General features: G+C 38.7%; 2 protein-coding genes across 5 annotated transcripts in view; one reads left to right on the top strand and one right to left on the bottom strand.

Moving 5' to 3' along the window:
- LOC123857806 (carotenoid-cleaving dioxygenase, mitochondrial) overlaps nt 1-21,560 on the bottom strand; it is a 102,224-nt gene that overhangs the window by 49,860 nt on the left and 30,804 nt on the right. The window lies entirely within an intron of this gene.
- IL18 (interleukin 18) lies at nt 1,903-20,303 on the top strand. 3 transcript variants are annotated; one of them, XM_045895042.3, is made up of 6 exons: nt 1,903-2,076; nt 11,163-11,249; nt 12,239-12,250; nt 16,443-16,577; nt 17,356-17,489; nt 19,968-20,303. In XM_045895042.3, exons 2-6 carry the CDS (start codon nt 11,171-11,173, stop codon nt 20,187-20,189), a joined length of 582 nt encoding a protein of 193 aa, XP_045750998.1. In that variant the 5' UTR covers nt 1,903-2,076; nt 11,163-11,170; the 3' UTR covers nt 20,190-20,303. The 3 variants fall into 3 exon arrangements, with proteins under 3 accessions (XP_045750998.1, XP_064433510.1, XP_064433511.1); XM_064577440.1 differs by lacking the exon at nt 12,239-12,250; XM_064577441.1 differs by lacking the exons at nt 1,903-2,076; nt 11,163-11,249; nt 12,239-12,250 and adding an exon at nt 13,097-13,175.

The following is a 21,560-nucleotide window of genomic DNA, read 5'->3' on the forward strand; positions in this document are numbered from 1 at the left end:
AATTCCTCTTCCAGACTTCACATTGTATGATATCTAAAGAGATAGTTATCTAGTTTCTAAAATATTTCCAGGAAAAATGATTCCACCTAATACATAAATGTTTACGCCAGATTAAGAGAACACCGGGGACATTTTATTTTATTTTTAAAATGCTATCTCCATTGCATAAACTAAATGAGTAAGAATAAATGAGAGTGTGTGGAGAGTTATAGTTGTCTAGTGCTTTAAAATATTCAAAGGGCTGATGTAATGAATGGTGACTAACATAACATAATAAAATAAAATTTAAAAAAATATTCAAAGGGCTATCATCATCTCATTTAACCTTCACAAATAATCCTGTGAAATAGGTAGGACATGAAGACATCTGGGTTGCTCTGTATCAAAAAAATGTTTATCCCCAAACTAAGAAATTTTACATCTTTACAGTTGGAGAAAAATCATCAGCAATAGGCCATTTAAAATTAATTTGTTTGGTGCTCTGCTTCTGATCACTGTTTGACTCCATTTCATGCTTTCATACACTATAGTTGGAGGATGGAAATCTGTTAGTTCAATTTCAATCATGTGTGTATTCTTATCATATACTTCTTAAATGTGTGATTTTTCTTCTGGTAGTCTCTGCACCAAGCACCTCCGAGTATCCCACCACAGGCTTCCTTTGTAATCACTTCTGTGGACATGTTTTTATGACCTTATAAAATGAAAACTCTATTTTGTTAAAAAACAAAACACCCAACATTTTGCTTCCTAACTCTAGAACCCCTCTGTTTCTATACAGGCTCTATACTGGCAAAAAAAAGCAAAAACGAAAAGTTACTTTCCTAATTCCCTTGCTAGCAAGGTAATACAATTTAGCACATGTTCAAGAAAAAAATGTCCAAGGAACTTCGTTTCTGCTAATTATCTTCTTCCTTTCTTTTTTTGTGGGTGAATTCCCTTCTAACTTTTTTTTTAAGATTTTATTTACTTATTTGACAGAGAGAGAGATAGTGAGAGCAGGAACACAAACGGGGGAGTGAGAGAAGGAAAAGCAGGCTTCCTGCTGAGCAAGGAGCCCAGTGTGAGGCTTGATCCCAGGACCCTGGGATCATAACCTGAGCCGAAGGCAGGCGCTTAACGACTGAGCCACCGGGGCGCCCCTCTGCTAATTATTTTCAAGGCTGTAATATTTTACTCTGCTTTTTTAAAGTTACATTTTAGGTGCTATTATTACATTATAGGGGTTATTCTAATAGGGCTGATTATTCAGCACTGCAGGATAAGGAAGAAGTTTTGTGCTGAAGTGTGAATAGAAAGTCTCAAAACAGAGAGAGATTAATGTGAGAAAAGATGCTTCTAATTGACCAAGCAGGTGCTTTTTTAAAAGGGCTTGGGCGGGGGGCACCTGGGTGGCTTAGTCCGTTAAGCATCTGACTCTTGGTTTCAGCTCTGGTCATGATCTCATGGGTCATGAGATCGAGCCCCCCACCCACCCACCCGTTGGGCTCCCTGCTCAGTGGGGAGTCTTCTTGAGATTCTCTCCCTCCATCCGCACCCTCCCCATGCTCTCTCTCTCTCTAAAATAAGTAAGTCTAAAAAAAAAAGAAAGAAAGAAAGAAAAGAATCTTTAGAAAAGGAAGGGAGCTAGGAAGTACAGTACTTCTGGAAGAGGCACAAGCTTTGGAAGGGCCAGAACTCCAACTTTTACAGAAGAAATTATTTCATTAAAATAGTGATTTTACATTAAAAGAAGTACCCATATTCTCTGGCATTACTTCAAGTTCTGTTGCCCTAGGAAAGAGCCCACATTTGAAAGCGAGTCCAAGGCGTGCCAGAACAGTCTCCTCCCTCCACCTGCTTCCTCCTTTCTCCCAGTCGCCTGGTCTCCACCCCCAGAGGCTTGGTCTCCTCCCCCAGATGGCTATTAGAACTGACGACCAGCTCGCTCTGTTTTCGGATGCTTTCTGCATTCCTAGCTGCGGGCTTCGGCTGCTGAAGGGACTGCCACCTTTTCCCATTTACACAGCCTCAGGAAAAGAAAGGGACCTCAAACTTTCCAGATCCCTTTCTCTCATAGGAAACTATCAAGCACAGGTAAGAAATATCATTCTTGTTTATTTGGAAGTAAGTAAGCTAGAAAAGCGTTTGAGAGCAATTTCAGTCTTCTGACACCACTATGATGGGCAGATAGTTACAGTGTATGGAACATAGCAAAGTCTGAGTGGAAACTTTTTCTCTTTTAACCAACATTGGAGTGTATCACTTTTGAGCAAATGTTCTCAAACTGTTTGGCCTTGTGACCTCTCTCCATTCCTAAAAATTACTAAAGACTCTGAAAAAGTTTTGTTTCTCTAGGTTATTTACTGTATTGCTGTCATTTACTGTATTAGAAATTAAAACTGAGACATTTTTAAAATAGCGACCTTTATTTTAAAATAACAGTAAGCACATCATGGGTTAGCATAAATAGCATTTTTAATTATAGATAACTATACATTTTTAAAAATCTACTCTGAAGAGTGACATTGTTTTTCATTTTTACAAATCTCTTTAATATCTGGCTTAATAGAGACAGCTGCATTTCTATCTGCTTCTGCATTCAATCTATGTGATATCACACAGAATGTAGCCTCTGGTAAGCTGTACTCTATACTCGTGAAAGAATGAGAATGAAAAAGACAAATTATATCTTGGAATTATTATGAAAATAGCTTTGACCTCATGAACCCCTTGAGAATCGCTGCTTTAAAACAATAAAGTAGGGGCACCTGGGTGGCTCAGTCAGTTAAGCGTCTGCCTTTGGCTCAGGTCATGATCTCGGGGTTCTGGGATCCAGTCCCACATCGGGTTCCCTGCTCAGGAGGGGGGCTCCCTACTCAACTGGGAGTCTGCTTTTCCATCTCCCTCTGCCCCTTCTCCTTGCTCGTCCTTTCTCTCTCAAATAAATAAATAAAACCATAAGGTAAAATAAAATAAAATAAAACGATAAAATAAGTAAGCTCCTCTTCAAAGGGAATCTCCACTCTGAATCCATGATTCTAAAAGCAAACAAAAAATTTTACCAAAGATTGATAATCTTGATGGAATCTGCATCAACACCCTTAGCCGGGCTACAGTTGTACAAAATTATAGCATTCCCCAGGAGAATTTTATTTCATAAAAGAAGGAAAGGACTGAATAAACATCTCTATTTTGAAGTATGAATAACAAAAGTTAGGACCCCCCCTTAAACTCCTCTTTTCTTTTTGCCTACATCAGCTATTTCGAGTTCTATTAAATCTTCCTCCACAACATCTTTTTTAACCTGACTTGTTCATAATATCCCTACATGAATATTATGAATTCTTATGTGAATTCCTACATGAATTCTTAGTAGTGTCATAGCCTATCCCTATTTTTTTCATAATGCACTTGCTCAGTAATCTGCATTCCTATGGCCTGTGAGTTTAAATTCACATTCTTCGGGGGTGCCTGGCTGGCTCAGTCAGAAGAGCATGCAACCCTTGATCTGGGGATCTTGAGTTTGAGCCCCACATTGGGTGTAGAGATTTCTAAGAAAAGTAAATAAACTTTAAGTAGGTAGATACATAAATAGATAGATAAATTCACATTCTTCTAGTGACTTCTAAAGCCCTCTCTAACCCCACCCTACCTTGAGTTCACTGCAGGACAACAGGATTGTGCCACTACAGTCCAAAAAATGGCTCCATTCAGTCCACCCTCCACCACAACATTGTTTTAATGGTCACATAAATGTTCTTCCATCTCCCTTTCCTCCATTCAAATCTTAAGCATTCCTTAAAGTTAAATTCAATTCTCCTGGGGCACCTGGGTGGATCGGTTGGTTAAGTGACTGCCTTCGGCTCAGGTCATGAGCCCCGTGTCGGGCTCCCTGCTCCTCGGGGAGCCTGCTTCTCCCTCTCCTCTGCCTGCTGCTCTCCCTGCTTGTGCTCTCTGTCTCTGTCAAATAAATAAAATCTTTAAAAAAAATTCAGTTCTCATTTTCACACAAGGCCATTCCAACTACATCTGTTCCATTTTGGCTGTTTCCTTTGAGTCTGTATTTAGCCGTTGATTACATATACACCTTTTACCATTAACTACCTAAATTTGCCTAGGTCTTCTTCCATCCCACCTCTGCCATACCCACATGTATATATTCATAAAATGGCAACATTTTCTTTCTTCCTTTCCTTTTTTTAAATGGCAACATTTTCAAGAACAAAAGGATTTCTAGAACTGAATAGTTAGGTTTTGATCTTGCTGCTATTAAGATAACTGTGGGAGTGCCTGGGCAGTTCAGTCGGTTAAGCGTCTGCCTTTGGCTCCCGTCTCGATGCCGGAGTCCTGCGATCAAGCCTGGCATTGGGCTCCCTACTCAGCAGGGAGTCTGCTTCTCCCTCTACCCCTCACTCCGCTCGTGCTCACTCTCTCTCTCTCAAAATAAATAAATAAAACCTTAAAAAAAAAAAAAGATGACTACATACATGATTTTAGGGAATTAGGTAATATGCTTCCTCATTTCATCCCATGCCTACGCCACAGAATTGTAATTCCACAGCAAGGATAAACATGATTGCTTTTCAAATTCAAGACACTTTTACTTTCAATCTAATTGTATGTTTTTAAACTCCTATGGCTTAACAATGCTGGCTATACAGTAAATATTCAATCAATACATGTGTTAGAATTACAAGAAAGTGGTTATGAGGATATTTGCCACATTATAAATGGTTCTCTCTTTGCAGCCTTACCTAGAATCTAGAATTACAGAATGCTGGAGCTGGTTAAGACCTGAAAAGTTAACCATTTAACTTCCTCTTTGTTCAAATGAGGAAACTGAGACCCTCAATATTAAGTGACTTGCCCCAGGAAGATTGCAAAGCTTGTGACCTAATTTCCATCATGATTTTCTACCATTCACTAGCCTTTGGCTAGTTTCCAAGTCTTGTATAACTAAAACTGTTTTTGTTTCAAAGAACCAATTGCCACTGCATATTCCCAGGAGGATGGTTCTGAGGCGGTTTGTAACTTTAAAAGAAGAAAAACTCAATAATCTGAGAATTTTAGATGAAATAGTCAAAGCATCCTATCTAATGGGAACTATAATTTTCATAGACTAGAGTTAAGAAAGCAAAGGAACACGGATGATAAAGCAAAAGAGGAAAATTGAGGGGAGGAGTGAAAAGGGGCACAACACTTACAATCGTAGATGTACTGATATCTAACAAAAAGAGTGGTAAGAAAATAAACACTCACATGAAATAAAAAAGAAACCACTAGAGAAAAAAATGAAAGAGGGAGAATATTGGAGAAACTCTATTTTTTAAAATATGTTTCAGGCCTGCCTGCGTGGCTCAGTCGTTAAGCATCTGCCTTCAGCTCAGGTTATGATCCCAGGGTCCTGGGATCGAGCCCCACATCAGGCTCCCTGCTCAGCGGGGAGCCTGCTTCTTCCTCTCCCACTCCCCCCACTTGTGTTCCTGCTCTCGCTATCTCTCTCTGTCAAATAAACAAATAAAATCTTTAAAAAATAAATTAAATAAAATATGTTTCAGGGGCACCTGGGTGGCTCCATGGGTTAAGCATCTGACTCTTCCTTTTGGCTCAGGTCATGATCTCAGGGTTGTGAGATCCAGCCCCCCTATAGGGTTCCACGCTCAGCATGGGGTCTGCTTGGGATTCTCTCCCTTCCCTCTCCCTCCCCCTCTGTTCCTCTCCCCACGCTCTCTCTCTCCCAATCTCTCTCTCTCAAATAAATAAATAAATAAATAAATAAATAAATAAATAAATAAATAAAATCTTAAAAAATAAATGAAATGTGTTTCGGATTTTCCTCATTTTCCTTCTCCTTCTCATTGGCTTTCAGATGGAGTGAAGGTTTTAAGACAGAAAATTTTCTACCAGTCCCTTTATACACTGTTGTCATGGCAACACAGTTTATTATCACAAACGTTTATTCATTTAACATTTATTGAACTCCTGCTGTATATAAGCTTCTTTCCAGGTGTTGAAGATTTAAGAAAAAAACGACAATTCATCGTAAAGAAACTCAGATGGAAGCTGGGCAGACCTATTTGTAATCAAAATAATCTTATTCAGCATAGTAAGAGCTATTTGAGAAGCATAAATAGGGGCAGGTAGAGGGGGCCACTGAGGAGAGAATGATTAGGTAGGAACAGAGGAGTCACGGAGGCTTCCCTAGAGAAAATGTTGAATGAGGACTTAAAAGATGAAGAATGAAGGGCTTGGCAGGCAACAAAAGCAGGGAAGTTACGGCCTGACAGGAGAAATGACACTGGCAACAATATGTAGCCCGGGAGAGTCTGGAAGCAAGAAAACCAAGTCAAGGGTATTAAAATAGAAGATACCGGAAGTGATGAGGGCTGAATTTAAAACAGTGCTGGTGGGTAGTCAGTATGGCTAAAATTAACAAGTCAGGAAACAACAGATGTTGGCGAGGATGCAGAAAAAGGGGAACCCTCTTACACTGCTGGTGGGAATGCAAACTGGTACAGTCATTCTGGAGAACAGTATGGGGAGGTTCCTCAAGTTAAAAATAGAGCTACCCTATGACCCAGCAATTGCACTACTGGGTATTTACCCCAAAGATACAAATGTAGTGATCCAAAGGGGTACGTGCACCCCAGTGTTTATAGCAGCCATGTCCACAATAGCCAAACTGTGGAAAGAGCCAAGATGTCCACTGACAGATGAATGGAGAAAGAAGATGTGGTATATATACAGTGGAATATTACTCAGCCATAAAAAAAAAAATGAAATCTTACCATTTGCAATGACATGGATGGAACTAGAGGGTATTATGCTAAGTGAAATAAGTCAATCAGAGAAAGACAATTATCATATGATTTTATTCATATGTAGAATTTAAGAAACAAAACAGGATCACAGGGGAAGGAAGGAAAAATAAAATAAGACAAAATCAGAGAGGGAGACGATCCTTAAGAGACTTAACTCTAGGAAACAAACTAAGGGTTGCTGGGTGGGGGGATGGGATAACTGGGTGATGGACATTAAAGAGGGCACGTGATGTAATGAGAACTGGGTGTTATATGCAACTGATGAATCACTAAACTCTACTTCTGAAACTAATAATACACTATATGTTAATTAATTGAATTTAAATTTTTAAAAAAGAACTGGATTAGTCAGTAAAATTAATTAAATAATTAATTTTAAAAAACAGTACTGGTGGAGACGGAGAGAAGATACCAAATTCTAGAGACATTTCTGAGTTATAATCTACAGTATTTATGAGACAGTTTAGATAAAGGAATCGAGGACTCCTAGGTTTCCGTTTGGGACAAGTTACTTGGGCATGTTTTGGAAAGTAATTCATTAGTATATCCTGCAGGTGGACTGTGGGTCTGGAGCCAGAAACTGAAATTTGCAAGTTACATACCACCCCCCAACCTAACTACCACCCTCTCTCTACACTTTATGGCCGAACTCCCTAAAAGAATAGTTTGTATTTGCTGTCTTACCTGCCCCCCCATCCTGCCCCACCCCATGCTGCCCTAGATTTTTGTCAGCGTGCCTCTACTCCCTCCACATTCCCCAAACTCTTCTATTCCCTAACTTCCTAACTGCCAAATTCAATGAACAAGTTTGAGCTTGTGGGCTCTGCAGCTTCGATCTTGCCTTCTGTGACACTTCTCTCTGAGACTTGCAAAATTGAATGCATTTTCCACTCAAGCCTGTCATTCTCCTTTTTCTTAGTTATAATGAGGTAACCACTCAACAAATTGCCCAAGCCAGCAACTTTGAACTCACCTGCAGTTCCTCCTTCTTCCATTTGATCTACAACCAATCAGCTAAAAACTCCTGCTGTTAAGTCTCCTTTCATCCCCATAGCCACCACCTTAGTTTACATCTTCATCAACTGTTACCTTAACTGTTAAAACTGCTTCTGAGGTTGTTTTCTGGCCTCTGTCCAGTCTTGCCCATAGAATCCATTCTCTACACTGCTGCCAGGGCGAGCTTTTTAAAACATAAATTTGACCATGTCTTCCTCCTACTTAAAGAAAGTCAGTATTTTTTCAGAAAAACAGTTCAAACTCTTTAGCCTACTTAAGCAAGGCCTTTATAATCTGACTCTCCTTTGGGAGCTTTTGTCAAATTGAACTACATTGCAAATTGCATTTTATGTGAATTGAACTAGGCATAATCAACCCATGTAATATAAATAATACTCTCACTTTATAGGCAAAATGAAAATATGTGAAGTCCTCCAAGTTAGCTTATCTAGAATGACATAATTTCAAAGCTGGTAGGCTAAGTGAGTTGTGAACCGTTAACACTCTTGACACATTTAAGTTTCTCTTATACCTGACAAAATTAGCTATTTCCACGTTGATATTATGTAAGCTAGGCTATCCTTTAAATACCTCAGAAGTTCTTGAGATGTACAGGTTATTGTGATGCTATTTTTTAAATGTTCACTACTCTCATAATTTTAAATGTTTTTATATCTGACAGCAATGCTATCAAAGTGCTGAGGGATATTGTTACTGCTTGTGCTGAGAAGCACCTCCAAATAAATAAGTTGGAAAAACAGTCAGATGCAAGAAAACAAGGGTAAAAGGGCCAAAGTACCACCATGACAGAATGTGTGGAGAAAGCACTATGCAAAGCATTATTTATAATGCTGAGAAAGTTGAAACAAAGAAAGAAAGCAAGAATACACTTTGGTTGTTGTAGATTTGTGTACTCCAAGGATATCTCTTTACATACTTTTCTATTTATTCCCAAGGAAAAGTTAATCTTGAACTTTGTGAGATCTTCAGAAATGCTTTCTTCCTGTAAAATGGGGCTGCATTTGCATTAACTACAGTAATAGGCTCCAAACAAGCCATGTTCTCTCAGAATTCCCTGCTTCTTGGCTTTTGCTCACATTTTCCCTCTTTGTGGAAAGCTCTTCTCCTGGCTTTGAAAATGCCTGTCTCTCTTACAAGCCAGCACAATTATCAGTTCCTCTAAGAGGTCTTCCTCAGCACTGCCAGGCAGACAGAGGATCTCGTAAATCCAGCCCTTACAGCATTCATTATACCATTCTGTAATTGTTTATGTATTTGTCTTTCACCAGACTCTGAGTAATTGGAGGGTAGGTATTATGTTTTGTCAGCTTTCTAGCTCCATTACTGACACAAAGTACATACTCAATAATTAACTGATGAATGATTTCAAATGTTGTGTAATATTATTATTTTTAAGGTAACAGTGACCTCTGAATCCATTCACTCATTGACTACTCACTGTAGTAAACATAAGTAATTTCATTCAATTCCTGCACATACTACTTAGTACTTCTCAGGTAAATTATTTTCCAAAAATATGAGTGCATTACATAATATTAAAGTTTGTAGAGAAGACCACCCTAGCTATTATTTCATATGCTTGTATATTATATATCTGTATAAATTTGATAACTATTCACATTTGTATGTGTATAAGGAACTGAATCTAGATTAAACTGTTAAATAGCCACCAACTGACAAGTGTCTTGGGTTAACTTAATTTGGATTAAGTTTTTTAACTGAGTTTTAATTTCCTGCTTCCTCTACCATATATATCTGGCCTCAGCAGACTATGCCAGAAAAATATTTGAGTCAGTTCTCTACCTAGGAGCTTGGACTTAAATACCCCTATATATACTAATGACAAGTGTGACCCAAGCACCTGCCTTAGAGCCCCAACCATAACTACCCTCAGGAACCCAAGGTACCGCTGAACTCTGGAGTAGAGCCTCTTAATCATTTCTGTGTCATGGATCCTAATGGACAATCTAGTGAAGTTTATGGACCCCTTCTCAAAATAATGTTTTTACATGTATACCATTAAATCTATTATATCAAAATGGGGTTATCAAAAAAATTAACAAATTTTGATGTAGTATACACGTGCTTCTTTATTAACACATAAATCACAAAATCTACGGGTATGACCAGTAACTTCTGTATATTTCAAAGTAGTAAGGAATTTAAACCCTATTTCAAGATCTTGGGGCACCTGGGTGGCTCAGTCATTAAGCATCTGCCTTTGGCTCAGGTCATGATCCCAGGGTCCCGGCATCGAGCCCCTCATCGGGCTCCCTGCTCGGCGGGAAGCCTGCTCCTCCCTCTCCCACTCCCCCTGCTTGTATTCCCTCTCTTGCTGTGTTTCTCTGTCAAATAAATAAATAAATAAAATCTTTTAAAAAAATAAATAAACCCTATTTCAAGATCTCAAGATAACACAATAGGAAATCTGTATTTTTATTAGTGACATTACAGGTACTGCTAATAATACGTTTGTTTCCTACACCATAATGGAAGGAACTGCTAAATTTCAGTTAGAAGTTCGTGAAAATAAATATGTATTTTTTTTCCCATCACAAACTTCCCAGATAGAGAATCCCTGCTTCATAGACAAAGATCTGGAAGGATACATGCTATATTGGAGTGGGATGGAGTAGGGTGGGGCAGAGGAGAAGAACAAAAATAAGTTTTAACATTTTCAAATCCTATATTATTATTTGTTGTTGTTTTTTACAGAAACACTGTATATTTATGTATTACTTGTGTAAAAAGCATACTATAACCCAAACTCCAGATCTAAAGCTACTGCTGCATAGGGAGAGAGGGCCTCCAGATGCCAAACCCTTCAGCCTCCCCCCACCACTACCCTCACCACCCGGCCCTCACTGCCAAGTGGAAACACCATTTTTATCATTGTCTCACTTCTAGCACTTTGACAATGAACTTACAAACCTTCAATCTCCCATGCACATGAACCCATTGGTTGAAAGACAGAGATAGAGCCTATTCATAGTTAAATGACAGGCATTCTATATTTATATTGATAATACATTTCCCCCAAGATACTAAGACAATATTTCAGTTCATTAGTGGATGACTTATCCACCCTTTATAACTCTGTTTTATGAGAAGATGCTTTCTAGATTCCAAATATCTGATGGTTTGTAAGAGAACATCTGAACATGTGTATTCATAAGCTGAAGACCCAAGCATTTATTAAATGTCTAAAGTGTTCATCGGCATATTGGGTGATACACTGACTTCTGAATTTGGAGTAGTACAAGGCAGTAAGTAGTAAAAGATTCTTTTTGTGTAAATGGAACAACCACTACCTTTTCACAGATGATGATTTGCTTTCATTAGGAATAAAGATGGCTGCTAACCCAGGAAAAGACAATTGCATCAACTTTGTGGAAATGAAATTTATTGACAATATGCTTTACTTTAAAGGTAAGCCTAAAGCAATAGACCAAATAAGGGTTCAGATAAATGTATGCAGCTAGAAAAGATGTTGTGAAGTGAACTATTAAGTGCCTCTTTTTTGTCACCAAATTCCACTGTAATACTAATGACACTATTCTCTGGGGAGAATAGAAATTAACCATAATATGTCCAGTATCCTAGCACCTCGTCCCACCACATGTCCTGGCTCTTTAGTTAACAGTAGCCAACTCATAAGGTGGCTTCAGGTGCACATCATGAAAATCCCACAAAATTGGGTAATTCAGGGAATATAATTTCCCAAAACAAACTGGTAAATCACATAAGAAATACCTTACATCTAGAGTTCTGTGAGTGAGTTATACCATTTCATGTAAAAATATTTGACAAATAAAAACAGATTCTAATGATTAATCTTCGATGGGCAGTTTGGCTTCACTTGAAAGGCTGGCTTCATTTGACAGCTTCATAGAAAGTCCCTAGGTGGGGCGCCTGGGTGGCTCAGTCATTAGGCATCTGCCTTCGGCTCGGATCATGGTCCCAGGGCCCTGGGATCGAGCCCCGCATCAGGCTCCCTGCCTGCCTCTCCCTCTCCCACTCCCCCTGCTTGTGTTCTCTCTCTGTGTCAAATAAATAAATAAATAATCTAAAAAAGAAAAGAAAGTCCCTAGGTGACTTTCCATTTAAACAATAAACTTAAGAGTAAATCTATCATTTTATAAAATTTCCTTTTAACTGAAAATTCAAATTTATAAACCTGGGATATAGGTTTTTTATCTCATTTACCTGTGAACACACTAAGTCTAATGAGCTTCATTTTATGGGACCTTTGGGATGATTATATAATATTTCTGATGGAGGCCCACAAAAGCTATCACTGGTAAGATAGTGGTTAAATATTGGGGAGTGACAGGAGAGTAATGAAATGGTAGGGTAAAAGATATTCTGAATTGAAATATAGAATTCAACATATTTTGTTTCTCTTTTTTCCCCTTTAGCTGAAAATGATGGTAAAGTATAAATTTATTTCTCTTTCTTTGTAAAATAAGTAACTACTTTAGTAAGCATCTCTCAGACACGTCCATATCACCACTCTTAGCTGAGAGAAGCTAGTACCAGTATATTTGAGAAGTGAATCTTCCCACAAAGGAATGTGGACTCGATAGCACAGCCTTGGAATAAAGGTGACCCTAAGAGATACAGAGAAGAACCTCTAGCAAAATATGCTTCTCTCTACACCTTAGGAAATTCTCCAGCTCTTAGAATCTACAAAGTAGATTATCTGTTATACAGATCCTGAGATTAGCAGGAAGTTATGGATTCTCTGGAGGAAAAGGGGAGTGAAGCATGAGAACTGTCCAAAATCAAGAGATTCCTCCTTCTTCAACCCCCTCTCTCAGAAATGCTTTGGGAAGAAGCCTGGGAGGCTCCCAGGGTATAGGGAATTCTGGAAATAGAGGAGATGGGGAAGGGGAGAGCAAGCAGAACTATGAGGCTGAGTCATTGAGTCTTATTAAGATGTGGATGCACCCAGTCCTTGGCCTGGCATTCAGGTAGGATCATACCCAAGTCTGGCCTGTGATCCTCTAACAGGCCCCCAGATTATGAAAGGCCATTAGTTTCTCATACTTTTCCTTAAAAATATCACTTTTCCCATTCTTAAGGTGATCCTTACTGGACTAGAAATAGAAGATAGCAACTTTTTTGAAAAAATACTATTTTTTCATGTTTCTTTTATCCCCCCAGCTTTATTGAGATATAAATGACATATAACTCCTCATGCTTCTTAAAGACTGTCCTACTCTCCATTTATTTAATTCAATACATATTGGCATCTGTATCCCAGGTGCTATGTTAAACAGTAGGATACAATGGCGAACAAAACATGGCTCTTACAGGAAGAAGCAGGCACATCAGGAAGGCAAATGGACTATGGTATGTCAAGTGTTAACAAAGGCACAGGATGCTATGGGAGCACATGGAAGGGGCCCCTAATTCAGTCCAGTAGATTCTGGGAGGGCACTTTGAAGGAGGGACAGATTTGAAGAGTGAATAGGAGTTAGCCAAGAGAAAGTATTCTAGGCAGGGAGAAGACCACATGCAAAGGCCAAGATATGAAAGAAAGCATGGCACCTATGGGGAATTAAAAGTAACTCAGAATGGGAGTAGGAGAATGGTGTGAGAAGAATGATAAATAGGGCGCAGATAAAGAAGGTTCTCTTATTCCAAGATAGGGAATTTGGATCTTATCTTTGGGATAATGGGGACTCATTAAGCACAATTTATATGATCTGGAATACAGAGTAGTTTGCTGTAACAAAGTGATCCAAAAATATAGTAACTGAATAAGATAGAAAATGTTTCTGTCAAACACAAGACCAAGTAGGTAGTTCAGCATTAGCATGGCTAGATACTGCCTGATGATGTTGGGATCTCAAGTTTCTTCTCTCTTGTTATTCCAGCATCCCTAAGCTGTTGAACTCATTCACATACTTGAAAAGCATTACCACACTTCCTGGGTCCATATCCCAGCTAGCAAGAAAGGGTTCAAAGTAAGAGGAAGACAGCCCCATTTCTTTTAGAGGCTCCACTTGGAAGTCATACACATCAACTGCACTCATTCCATCCATTAGAATTTAGTCATGTGGCCACACCAACTTCGAGGAAATCTGAAAATATGATCTTTATTCTGTGTAGCCATGCACCTCATTAAAATTCAGAGATAAATGATCATCTCTCTGAATTTTAACTTAATTAAAATTGAATTATAATTCCTTCTGACTTCAGTGTAAAGAACTGATGTGTGACAGAAGGGGGGGATGCCAATTAAGAGGCTATTATTGCAGTCCCTGTAAGAAATGACGGTGACACGGATTAAGGTAGGCACAGTGGGTGCCAATGAAGAGCTGTGGAGGGATTTTAGACATATTTGGAAGAATCAACAGGACATGATTGGGGCTGGATTTAGAATGAGATGGAGAGAAAGACAGAAGAGATAATGGCTACATTTTTTCACTTAGGCAATTTGTAGGAAACACAAGAGGAAGAGCAGGGTAAAGAGGTATGCAGAGCAAAGAGGAAGACATAAATTTAGTTTTGGTTCTTATCTGTGGGACATCGTAGTGGAAATGTCCAGTAGACCCTTGGACATATAGTTCAGAGCTCGGGATGAAAATTTGGGCTGGTTATATAGATGTAGGAGGCTTATGTATAGAAATGGCATCTGAAGCTACAGGAATAAAAAGACAAATCAGAGGAAATGTGTAAAGGGAGAAAGTAAGAGTCAGTGACTAAACTCTGAGGAAATACCTACATTTAAAGGATGCAGTAGAAAAAGAAGCTAATAAAGAACAGAGCAGAGTAACCAAAGAGGAAGGAGAAAAACCAAGAGAATGTCATGGAATCCCAGGAGAGCCTTTCAAGCTGGAGGTAAAAGGTAGCCTGTTGGATTTTGCAGCCTTGAACACCAAGGGCTGGAAAGCTCTATTACATTTAGCAACAGGGAATTTGGTGACCTCAGTGAAAGCAGTTTAATGGAGAAATGGAGGCAGAGGGGAGAAATGGGTGGCTCCGTGGGTTAAGTGTCTGCCTTCGGCTCAGATCATGATCCCAGGGTCCTGGGATCGAGCCCCGGGTCGGGCTCGATCCCAGGGTCCTGGGATGGAGCCCCGGGTCGGACTCCCTGCTCAGCCAGGAGTCTCCCTCTCCTTTTCCATCTGCCTCTCCCCCAGCTCATGCTCTCTCTCACTCTCTATCAAATAAATAAATAAAATCTTAAAAAAAAAAGAAAAAAGAAAAAGAAATGGAGGCAGATGCAGACAGCAATTAGTAGAAGAGTGAATGGTAAGGAAGTGATACAGACAATTCTTGCCAGAAGCATGGTTATTAAAAGGAAGAGAGAAACAAGGCCAGCTACAGAGTGGAATATGGTTGATAGAGAGATTTTAAATCTCAAAGTGAAAAGAGCTTTATGTTTTTCTTATAAAAATAATGTTTATTGCAAATAATTTTAGGCAATTAAGCTAAGAACAATAAGAAAAATAAAAGCATGAAAATAACCCAGAAATAATCATTGCTATCATTTTGATGCAATATTCCTACACATCTTTCAGTATATGTTATACTATACCTAAGATTCTTTTTCTAGTTTAAATTCACATGCATATCTTTCCATGGCAATGAATAATTACAGTTATATTCAATCTGTGATCTTCCATAGTAAGGGCCTATCAAAATGTTTTTGGTCAATCCCCAATTGATGGCATTTGAGTTGTTTCCAGTTTGTTGCTATTATTAACAATGCTCCTATAAGCATTTGTGTAGTGAAATATTTACAAATTTGCCTGATTGTTTCTTTAGAATAAGATCCAGGAATAGAACGGCTGGTTGATAGAAGAGAGGGGATGATTGGTAAATCCAGGTTTCAGTAGAAGATACATACAGAGCACAGATGGGGTTAGCTCTGGACACCAAAAGGGGCAACTTTTCCACATTTCCTCTTGGGACAAGAGGCATAGAGGAAATAGCAGGGGCTGCCACAGTTACATTTCTAAGTGGAGTGGCAGGAAATCATTTGCTGAAAGCGAAAGCAGAGGTGACAATGTAGAGATCCCTAGGAGACAGGAGAAGGTTTGGAATTGCAGCTCTGGACTACGGAAGAATACTGAAGTGTAACAGAAAGGAAGTATTGACAATCGGTGAATTTGTGATGGCACCAACTTGTACATATGTATAATTATTCACCAGCAAGACTCAGCAGCCAAGTTTGGGGATTTTGTAGTAGGCAGATAAATAAATTCGGGATTTAAGATTCTGGCAAAAAGGTGGATAAAATGATGAGCCGTGAGGTCCAGGCTGCATAGAGAAGAAAGGGAGGACAGGAAGAGGTTAGACGGAGAAAATGTAAGAGGCAGGAGGCTCTGAAGTAGAGGAAAAGCTTAAGAAAGTAAAAGGATGGGAGACAGTGGTTGGAAAATAGGATATTTGAATATAATACTGTAGAGGAAAAGTAGTTCTGGGTGATAACAAGAACTGGCTGTGCTCTTGGAAGTGGGTTAAAAAACACCGTGCAATGTTGCCCTAGCTGCTTATGTACCAGAAGATTATGATTAGTAGCTATTGAAAACTGAAATATATAGTATGCTTATTTGTAAATTTAGAGGGAAAAATGTATTTTTAAATGAAATTTAATGTGCATTGTAGACAACCTGGAAACAGATTACTTTGGCAAGCTTGAACCTAAAATCTCAATCATACGAAATTTGAACGACCAAGTTCTCTTCGTTAACCAGGAAAATCAACCCGTGTTTGAGGATATGCCTGATTCTGACTGTACAGGTATTATTTTTTTAATATATATTTGTAACATAAAAGTGACAAGCTGCTACTTCTTCTCATTCCATTTAACTATCTCTGTTTTTCTGTGATAGACCTAATCCTCAGATGAAAAGTCCTAAGAGTAGTAACAACTTCACTCACAAGAAACTTGACAGGGTATCCCACATTTTTTTAGCTGGGGTGAAAAACTGATGCAATAAAGACATTGCCTACATGTGGGTCACCAATCCCTTCACTGTAATTGCATTAACTATATAGGATCTCAAATGGATCCTTGATACCTGCTGCTCATAGCTAAAATTGCTGATGGCATTTTCGAAACTCAAAATTAAAAATAAATACACAAGCATTTCAAGTAAGTCTGTCTTACCCCAGAAATTTAGAGTGCCTTATAAAGTGAATCAGTTTACTGTGCCTTCCAAGGTTTGAATTCCAAATCAGAGTTGAGGCAGAGTTGAAACAGTGAAGTGCACTTTTGAAAAAAAAAAACTAAATTTTTACCTTAACAGATACTTTAAATGTTCTATTTAGCATTTAGAAGTTAAAAACAATCTTTTAATGAACTCAGAGTATCTGTAAAACACTCAAAAAGTTGAAGCATTTGTGTTATAATACATATTGTGAGTGTGTTTTAAAGAATCTGAGGGCACCTATTTAACAGGCTGAATCTCAGAGTAATGATAATGGGTCTATTAAGGATTATCCTTAGGCTAATTTCCATAAATACTGATTTGCAAAACTTCTAACTAGTGTTCTCATTTATTAATGTTTGTTTCAGATAACGCACCCCATACTGTATTTATCATATATATGTATAAAGATAGCCTCACTAGAGGTCTGGCAGTAACCATCTCTGTGAAGTGTAGGAGAATGTCTACTCTCTCCTGTAAGAACAAAACTATTTCCTTTAAGGTAAGACTGACTTGTTTTAGTCATATTTTTGTGCAAAATTTAAAAACCCAAATATCCTCAGTCCTAGCTTTTATCTAGAACAAAAATAGCAAGAAGCAGAGAAGCCTTAATATGGATAGTTACTAAAAATTGTCAGACTCTCTAACTTATTGCAATGACATCATGGTTTTTCTGAGCCTGTTGTAGGGAGGAACGGGCACAAGACTTGTTTCAGAACCCGAGTCTTCTGAATAATCAACCTATAGATAAAGTAAGAATATAGAGTACAGACATGAATTATCATGTATATTAAAGAATGGCATGTGAATTTCTAGAATGAGTCCTGCCATACAGAATGAAGTTAAATATCCTTCTGTAATCCTTCTACTTTGTAAATTATGGTATTTTAATCCTTAATTATTTTGTCCCTGCTTCTTAGCCTAAGTCTTGGCTACATCCTTCAGCTTTCAATTGATATATGTTATTTTCTTATTTATTTTTTTAAATAAATAAATTTTAATATGGGGCTTGAACTCACAACCCTGAGATCAAGACTCAAGCTGAGATCAAGAGTCAGACGCTTAAACGACTGAGCCACCCAGGCGCCCCCATTTATGTAGTTATTTTTAAGTTCTCTCAGACTTACTGGGGAGAGGACCAAACTAACAGATGTTAGGTCAAGCTTACCTTCCCCTGGGTTCAGATTCAACCCCTCCTGATGTAAAAAATACCTTAGGCCCTTGGAGACTCAAGTTTTGCCAGGTAGGGCTTTCCAAGTTGAGGGTTTCCCAAGGTCACTGGGATTGTTTCCACATCCACTTGTTGTGCATCTTCCCTATGAGGACTGTCAATAGTTAACACTAAAGCCAAGGAGAGCTACTGCCCCAAGATTTCCTTGCCTCTGTTCTGAAATAGGACACTGAACTAGTTAGAGATCACTTATTCTACCTATCCACACCTCCACTTTCAACTATAACTTTCCACACTAGGTTTGAAGTAAAAAGTTTATCTCGCTCTAGTATTTCTAGAGCTTTTGAAGTTTTAGCTAAGGATGACTTATCACTTATACATTAGACTTTAGCTTAGTCGCAAATTGGCTCCCCCGGCTTGGAGTCTCCCTAAATTCTGGTATATTGTAGACAGCTGCAGATGAGCTGGGGTGAACTAGTTTATACTCTCATCATTTCAGAACTCTTCACTTGTTGATAAAGGACAAAGGTCAAGAGTTAGGACTATAAATTCCACAAGTGTTTGAGAAGTTTGGAGGTACCCCCCACCCAGGTTCTTTCAGGCATCTTGGGAGGATGCTAGAATGCTATTTTGTGTCTGGAGGTCTCTCCATCAGTCCTTAGACAGGATCATGGTAATCTTTGCTACCGGGGGTCAAAATTAAGCTCAAAAAAAAAAAAAAAAAAGTCTGCTGGCTCTGGGATTAACATGGAAAGAACCTCAGGTGGTCTTTACATTTTCTAGTCCATCCTGAAAAGTAGGTATGATGCAATAATAGGAAAAGTGCAGGCAGTACAGTCAGTTGGGTGACCAACAGTTTCCTGTGGTCTAGCTATCCTTGAGAAAACCCTATGCTGGGGCTGAAGGATATAGGAATCAGCATTTGGTTCAGAGCAGAGCCCAGCCAATTTCAGGATAGAAATTCAGAACTACTATGGGACTAGAGTGCTTGACAGAGAAAAGTGCTGTCTAAGCCAATAAGCAGGGCTACACTGGAACCCAGGACATGGCCGTAGGACAAGCAGTGGGTCTATTTACAGCACGTTTCAGTCCCAGGCTCTGCTCAAGGAAGAAAGAAGCTGAGATGCCTGCCACTTTCTGCCTCTCTCACATTTGGCTCAGAAACAAGAGCTAGCCTTTGCCTAGCCTAGCTCATCAATGTCTTTAGCTGTGAATGGTTGAAGAAGACAGGAACTGACCTTAGCACAAACACGTGGTCTCTGCTGGAACTCTACTTCATCTTGACCAGATATGGACTCCAATTGGGGGAGAGGAGAAAAGGAAGCTATCCGATGGGTAAATTGGGAGAAACTACAGGCCTAAACCTGAACGTGCATTCAACGGTGGGAAAAGCCAGAGTAAACAGGGAGAATAGATTTGGAATTAAGAGGGAGAGGATTCATCAGTCTTACACAATTCACAGGGTTTTAGAGGTGAGGGGGTGGGGGGATGCGTTAGCCCGGTGATGGGTATTAAAGAGGCACGTACTGCATGGAGCACTGGGTGTTATACGCAAACAATGAATCATGGAACACTACATCAAAAACTAATGATGTACTGTATGGTGACTAACATAACATAATAAAATAAAATTTAAAAAAAAAAGAGGGAGAGGAGATCAGTATTCTTATATTAAAAGGTTTGTTTGTTTGACTCTTGAGAATAAAAACTTCTTTAGTTCTGTGCAGTAATATACTTCAAAATAAACCACACATATTCAAATTGTTCATGTCCTTAAAAAATTAAATCATCTTTTTTTTCTCTCTCTAGGAAATGTGTCCTCCCGATAGTATCAACGATGAAGGAAATGACATCGTATTCTTTCAGAGAAGTGTTCCAGGACATGACGATAAGATACAATTTGAGTCTTCGTTGTACAAAGGATACTTTCTAGCTTGTAAAGAAGAGAAAGATCTTTTCAAACTCATTTTGAAAGAAAAAGATGAAAGCGGGGATAAATCCATTATGTTCACTGTTCAAAACAAAAGCTAGATATTAAAATTGCACAGTTTGAATTTTCTGAGTTTTTGTCTTTCAGAAAGGTTGTAAGACTTTGAGCCTATAATTGTAGTAATGAAATAAAATGACTAATGGTCTCAAAGGATACCATTAAGAAATGAATAAGAAGGGGCACCTGGGTGGCTCAGTCAGTTGAGTGTCCAACTCTTGATTTCGGCTCAGGTCATGATCTCATGGTTGTGGGATCAAGCCCCGCCTGCATCCGGCTCCACGCTCAGCATGGAGTCTGCTTGAGATTCTTTCCCTCTGCCTCTGCCCCTCCCCCTGCTCACTCTCTCCCTCCCTTTCTCTCTCTCTCAAATAAATAAAATCTTTAAAAAAAAAATGAATAAGAAGGTTTCACAAATTGAATTGACTCCTCCTTATCCAGGTTAATAAAATATTTGTATAACATTAGAAGAATGCATAGTTTCAAAACACATTCTACATTGATAGTTGCAACATAGATTATACTCACTAGAACTGCTTTCAGTCTTTTGGGTTACTGGTCCTAATGATAAAAGATACTCATAGTTGACCTTTCTAATTTTTTAAGAATATCATTAAAACCAACAAGATTTTGTAGAGACCACTTCACTTGACTAATTTCTGCATTTCTTCCAAAGTCAGATTGATCCTGAATCCAGGATTATACACTCTGATCAAATGGCATTCAAACCAGGAATGTAAAGATCGTTTAATATTATAAAATGAACTAATGTTAATATACCATATTAATAGAATAAAGGAGGGGCACCTGGGTGGCTCAGTCGGTTAAGTGTCTGCCTTCAGCTCAGGTCATGATTCCGGGGTCCTGGGATTGAACCCCACATCAGGCTCTATGCTCAGTGAGGAGCCTGCTTTTTCCTCTCCCTTTGCCGCTCCCCCTGCTTGTGTTCTCAGAGATCTCTCTCTCATTCTGTCAAATGAATAAATAAAATCTTTTTAAAAAATAGAATAAAGGATAAAAACCACACAATCATCTCAATAGATGCAGAAAAAGCATTTGACAAAATCCAATTCATAAAAAAAAATTCTCAATAAACTTGAAAGAGAAGATAACTTCTTCAATGTGAAAAAGGACATCTATGAGGGACACCTGGATGGCTCAGTCATTTAAGTGTCTCCTTCAGCTCAGGTCATGATCCCAGGACCCTGGGATTGAGCCCCACGTTGGGCTCCCTGCTCAGCAGGGAGCCTACTTCTCCTTCTTCCCCTTGCTCGTGCTCTATCTCTCTCTCTCTCAAATAAATAAATTAAATCTTTAAAAAAAAAAAAAGGACATCTATGAAAAACCTACAGCTGACATCATGCTTTTTTTAAATTTATTTTTTAAATTCCTATATAATTAACATACAGTGTTAT

The sequence above is a fragment of the Mirounga angustirostris genome, unplaced genomic scaffold (assembly GCF_029215605.1).
Source record: "Mirounga angustirostris isolate CCGP_5_RB_7025 unplaced genomic scaffold, mMirAng1.0.hap1 SCAF_13, whole genome shotgun sequence".
Classification (NCBI taxonomy): Eukaryota; Metazoa; Chordata; class Mammalia; order Carnivora; family Phocidae; genus Mirounga; species Mirounga angustirostris.